Raw genomic sequence first — 6228 nt, 5'->3', positions numbered from 1 at the left:
ATTTTGGCCCTAGAGTGACTTTTGAAGCTATTTAATGACTGCGTTACGTCTTATAAAATCCCTAAACTATGGTGTGTAAAGTAAAAGTAGTAGCCCTAGTTTAACCAGCAAATGATTCTGAAATATAAATAACAACCACTACATGGCACTTATTTAAATTATACGGAAGGATGATCTCTAAGAAAATCTGCACGGGCAATGTGTTTTTCAACAAGACAGTACGCCTGTGCAGTCTGGAACCAATCGGTCCATAGAAATCAATTTGTTATTGCTTTGACTGCTATACATAAAGAAAAATTTAAGTAATCCTTCAATGAATATCATCCACTATACAACACGGAAGCTAACCACTCAATACTAAAACCCAGAAAAAAATTATGTGTTGTGAGCTAGTTAATCCGCCAGAGAACTACCGTTTACCTAAAGAAGGGGGCCCACAGGTAGTAGTCTCGAATATAACACCTGGAACACTTTAAAATGTATACGAATCGGCATAGCCCCAGTAAAGGCGTATAAAATGAAGTGAAACCCACAAACGACTAATGGTGACCTGTGCGAGTATAGAAAACTACAAAATATGGAACACCGTCTACCGTCTGTCCCAGGTGTCCTTCAACCTGTAACCTCGAAGATCTATGGTTGATAGGCGGTTATACAATACACATGCCTTGATATTGGGCCTAGAAGCGTGATTAAAATTAGACCAGAGTATGCATTCGAAAAAAAAGCAAATATAATATATACAAGTCAGAATATTTAGAAATGGATGAGGATACTATAAGAGCTGTACCTACGAAGCCAATTTAAAACATTTCTTAAATTTCAATTTTAATCTAATTGACGGGACGGTTTTTCAGAACGATGGATAATTCTCTATAACTTATCGATTGTATAACGTAAAGAAAACATTCGATTCTAATCGATAGTCTTGTCAGTTGTTTTCATTTCACTTTTCGGTTTTGTTGACTTGACGTATGTGTAATAATACCTGTAGTTGTTTTGTTTTTAAATTTTGTTGTTTGTAAAATATATGGATGGTTTTATCTATAAATTACTTAATTGGCTATATTATAAATACGAAGTAGATATCTTCACATAAGCCGAAATGGAATCTTTAGAAATAAATACAGCCAAATTAGTATTAGGTATATTTTTTGGCGGGAACTTAGTTTAATATAAACTAACATTTTTATTTTTTATTTTAAGGATATTTAAGGGTCCAAAAATGTAAAACGGCTTACAAGGAGTTTCTGAAAACATCTTCAAATTTGAGAAACTTAGATTATGCAGGGACTAAATATATGCCTACAAGATTTCTGGGACTATCACTGGAGGAAATAGTAGCTGAATATTTTGAAATATCCCAAATTAGTATGTTTGTAAATTTTTGATTCACCCTTCATTATTAATTATTAGTTTGCTAGTTAGTTGCTAGTTATTATCATAGCTATTTAAAAAACACAACTAATATTTACAATAATTATCTTTTTTTTAATGAGCAAAACTTTGGCAGTTCCTCTTACTCATAATAACTATTTTTCAATTAACTTCATGCTTATTTTATTTGTTTATTTTATCTGGCATAAATTCCCATAATAGTTAAAAAGAAACAAAAAATTGCCTTTTTACCATAATGTTAATAACCTAAAAATAATAAACCCATTCATCAGTTTAACAGTAATACTCACAGTCCCACATAATATGTAACAATTAGTAGATACACTGTTACTTTATGTTGCTAAGAATGTTAATCAATTACACTATTTCTAGTTGGGATATTATTATTATACTGACAAATCAATTACATGTAATTTTATTTTCTTGGAGTTGTCCATTGTGTTTGTTTTGTAGGTAATTCACATTAAACTACTTTATTGGTACTCTAAATGGCATAGTACCAATGTAATTGGTACTGTAAATGTATAGCTCAGGGTCTGTAAATGGCACCAAATACTTAATTTAAATTCTCTAACCTAATACAGTAACACCTCTTTAAGTTGAATGTCGATAAGTTGAAAACCTCCAAATCTTGAATAAAAATCTTTTGTTTCCTTATCTTCAAACCCCAAAATCACCATTACTTGGAATCTCAACCTTCTATTAGTTGAAATAGTCCCTGCCAGCTATTTTGGTACATATTTTTCATCTATAACTGGAAAAATTAAATTGGACTTGTTTTATTTTACAACCTTTACCCAATTATTTAAAAGTTATTACATACATAGAAAAATAAGTTACTGAATTTAAGAATATTGATAATATTAATACACCATTGTCTGTTACAAAACAATTTGGGATTATACAATACATATGATGACTTATAACTCATGTTAACACATGCTTGCTCTGTATCAGTTATTTAATTTTATTATTTTTAATTTCATTTGAACTTGAACCATTTTATTTATTATATAAAATGTAAACTGAAAAGTTAAAAGTACTCTAAGCTGTGAAGAGCTGTCAAAAGAATAAATATGTTGCTGAACAATTTGAAAAAAATTCATCAAAATTGTACTGTAAAAGAAGATGGATTGCAGAATCTCCAGGGTTGGAGGAGTGCTTACTTAAATGGTTTGAGTAGTGTTGGAGCCAAAATGTCAGTGTTAATGGACCACTGTTAAAAGAAAATGCTGAAATATACTCTAAATAATTGGGAGTGGCTAATTTCAGGGCCAGTAATGGATGGCTAGAAAAGTTCAAAAGGAGACATGCATTTGTTTTGAAAAAAGTTTTTGTGGAAAGTGCAAGTTAACATTAAAACCTGTACCAACTGGAAAAGTGGATTGCAAGATTTGTTACATGGTTATGAACCTGATAATATCTTCAATGCTGATGAAAGGATACTCTTTTTTAAATGTCTTCCTGATAAGACTATACCTTTTAAAAGTGATAAATGGCATGGTGGAAAGCATAGCAAGGAACATTTGACTATTTTGTTTGCAGCTGTTTTGCAGCAAACTTGTTGGCACAGAAAAACTGTCACCACTAGTCATCAGTAAATCTAAAAAACCTTGTTGTTTTTCAAGATAAAGCAATATGAAATAAGAAGCAATTACAAAAGCATGAATAACTTCTGCAATTTTCAAAAACTGTCTCATAAATATTCTTGGAAAAAGAAAGATCTTGTTATTCATTGATAATTGTACAGCCCATAATGATATTCCACAAATGAAAGCAATTAAAATCCAATATCTGCCTGCCAATACCCCATGAAAATTACAGCCTATAACAGGGCTTTTCAAACTTATTCGTACTGTGATGCCTTTGGGACTTTGCTATTTTTTTGCAAGGCCCCCTCAACCCAACCCCCAATAATACTTACCAATTTTAGTACTAGCCTAGTAACAGGTTATAGTTATAACAAAAACACTATTTGAAAATTTATATTTTTTATTAGAAATTAAGAATGAAATCAAAACAGGCACAAAAATGAAAAGGGATATTTATTTATGTAACTGGCTGGTTAATGTGAGGGATGTGCTTGCTTTTTTTTGAACACAGCTTATGAAACCGGGACTCCAGTTTGGAAATTGCCACTCTTATTTCTTTTTCTAAGGTTATGTTTGACCCTGTACTTGTTTGTAATTATTGCAACTGCAGAAAAGCCTGTTTTGCACAAGTATGAAGTTGCAAATGGTAATAAAACCTTTAATGCAGCAGTGCTGATGGCATGATATTCATGAGAAAGTGAGCTCCAAAATTCAAACGATTTGTCCTTTTCGAAAGGTTTAGGCTGGAATCACAGGACAATTCTGTCAGTTATTCTTCTTCCTCTGTTGAAAGTGTCGATGGCGTGGATTACAGGAAAGGGTTTCTGACCTAGTCATATTGCTCCATATCTTCGTGAAATTATTTCTCAAAGTGTTTGCTCAATGATAACATGTGTTTTGTAAACATATTTTTTAAAGAGGGATCAAGGATTTCTATCGATTTTTCTTGTAGAATACCTTCTAAAGCAGGGAAACAGTCAATTTCTTGATTGTCTAATTTTTTCTTCCATAAGAGTAACTTCTTCTGAAACCCAGTAATTGTATCTGCCAATTGCAGGATATGAGTATTGTTTCCCAGCAAAGACTTAGATCATTTAATTTGTTAAATATGTTACAGAGGTATACTAACTTTATTATAAACTGAATTAATAAAGTTTTGCACATGCGAGTATGTTGAATATACCTCTTGAGTATCAATTTTTGATAGCAAAAAACTCCGCGTGCGTAATAAAACAAAACAAAAGCTTGACTAAATGACATAAGCGCGACAGTAGCGAACATGGGGAGGAGAGCCGACCGGCGAAACAGATTGCGCCCGGAGCTCATTCGACTCCAGTGTTGCCAATGTCTGGATAATTATCCGATTTTCGGATAATTTCGTGGACCGGATAATTTTTGGATTGAACAATTTTTTTAATAATTTCGGATAATTCAAGGGTCTATCGACTTGATGTTATATTTTTTATTTTATTTATTTATTAATACATATATTTTACACTCATTTAAAATCAAATAAATATATTTTTTGTATTAAAAGTCCGCGCTGATACGCGACGCCCCTGGGACAACACAGCGACACCCCAGGCCGTCGCGAAGCACAGTTTGGGAAGTCCTGGCCTATAGATCAAGGTATGATTAAAAACTTCAAGTCATTAAATCAAAAAGAAGTTGTCAGGAACATATTGGCTAGTATGGAAGAAAAAAATAATTCTACTATACTTAGATGTATTGCAAGCCATGAGCTTGCCAAAAGTAACTACGACTACTGTAAAAAACTGTTATGTACATTGTGGTTTCCATCCTCGTCAAAAGAATAATCTGAAACCTAAACCGAAGATATTTCTATTTCACCTCAGCACCTTAATGGAATACAGTGGTGTCTGAATCAAGAATATCCTTTGATTACTTTATTATGTGTGATGATGGAGTTATGACTGCTGTGACATTATCTGATGACTAAATTATCAATTCAGTAGCTCGGAAAACATAATAATGATTTAGATGACATATAAGACTTAAATAATATGACATGCGCTCCATGTTTTCATCAAAGAGGCAAGATTAGCATTGAATATTTTACGGAATGTTATAGGGCAAACCAGCAACTCTGGAGAACGAGAATTTTCTGCTCTTTATACCTTAGCCAATACTTATGGAACAACCAAATTATCTTAAAACAAAAAAAAAATACTGACTTTTTATGCCATTTTTTTTAATTTTAAGGATGTTTTGAAAAAAATGTTGATTTATCATAAATAAAAGTGTTTGTTACCTCTATACCTAACTTGAATTTTTATTTATTTTAACTCTCTAACTCACAATTAGTAAGAATGAATCTCAACCTCTGTATGTTGAATCAAAATCCTCCATAAATCGAAAACTCTATATCTAGAATTTTTTGGCGACTCCCTTGAGAGTTTGATTATAGAGGTTTTACTGTACAAAGCATTAAACGGTTAATTACAAATTAAAAAAATCTAAAAAACAATTCATTTTTGATTAAAACACCAATGACACAGTCATCTCTTTTGTCCGTACTAAATCTAACTATCACAGTACCGTTAACTAGGTGCTATCGCTAACTAGCCATTAAAGTTGTATAACTGCTCCTCAACAAGTTGTACCTAGTTATATTTCTACTATTACCATGATATCAGGCTTGACATAGTTGAGCAATAGTTTTATACTGACTGTCTTGCTAACCATTGGCTGTCGTTTACTTAGAGAATAGAAAAAATTGCCTCAAAATCTCTTAGAGTTGTTTAGTATCCATTAGAATTGAGCGAGTTAACTATATTATAATTAACAACAACTTGCAAAACATTCAAAAAAGCATTTGTTAATTAAAACGGCAAAAAACTTCATTCATATACTAAGTTTAAATTAAATAAGGATGTTTTTTTAGTTCAAGGAAGATTGGAAGCTACCAATTATTATAATGAACCTCATTCAAAAACACTACTCTCTGGACAACTTATGTACTTATTGACCAAAGTTCCATCAAGTAGATCTTCCACGCCTAGCATCAGGTAAAATTTACAATATTTCATTTTGTATAAATTTGATAATTATCTTATAGGAAAAATATGTCGATGTGTATTCTAATTGCAAATTTACAATAAGTGTCTCAATAAATGTTTTAAGATTACAGTTTTTTGGGGTTAAATAACAAATTGTAAAATACAATATTCAGTATTAATTTTTGTACTTCTAGATGTACTTCCTATTATTAATACCC

General features: G+C 31.6%; 1 protein-coding gene across 2 annotated transcripts in view; it reads left to right on the top strand.

Annotated features, from left to right (window-relative positions):
• Positions 1 to 944: 944 nt before the first annotated feature.
• Positions 945 to 6228, top strand: part of LOC140443315 (uncharacterized) — a 48525-nt gene continuing 43241 nt past the window's right edge. For both annotated transcript variants that reach the window (XM_072534509.1, XM_072534508.1), the window contains exons 1-3: positions 945 to 1145; positions 1207 to 1371; positions 5896 to 6019. In XM_072534509.1, coding sequence (XP_072390610.1) covers positions 1106 to 1145; positions 1207 to 1371; positions 5896 to 6019 — 329 coding nt within the window. In that variant the 5' untranslated portion in view covers positions 945 to 1105. The remainder of the gene's footprint in view (positions 1146 to 1206; positions 1372 to 5895; positions 6020 to 6228) is intronic.

The sequence above is a fragment of the Diabrotica undecimpunctata genome, chromosome 6, assembly GCF_040954645.1.
Source record: "Diabrotica undecimpunctata isolate CICGRU chromosome 6, icDiaUnde3, whole genome shotgun sequence".
NCBI classification, from domain to species: Eukaryota; Metazoa; Arthropoda; class Insecta; order Coleoptera; family Chrysomelidae; genus Diabrotica; species Diabrotica undecimpunctata.
The sequence above is the reverse complement of the archived record's forward strand: the minus strand, read 5'-3'. Positions and strand labels throughout refer to the sequence as shown.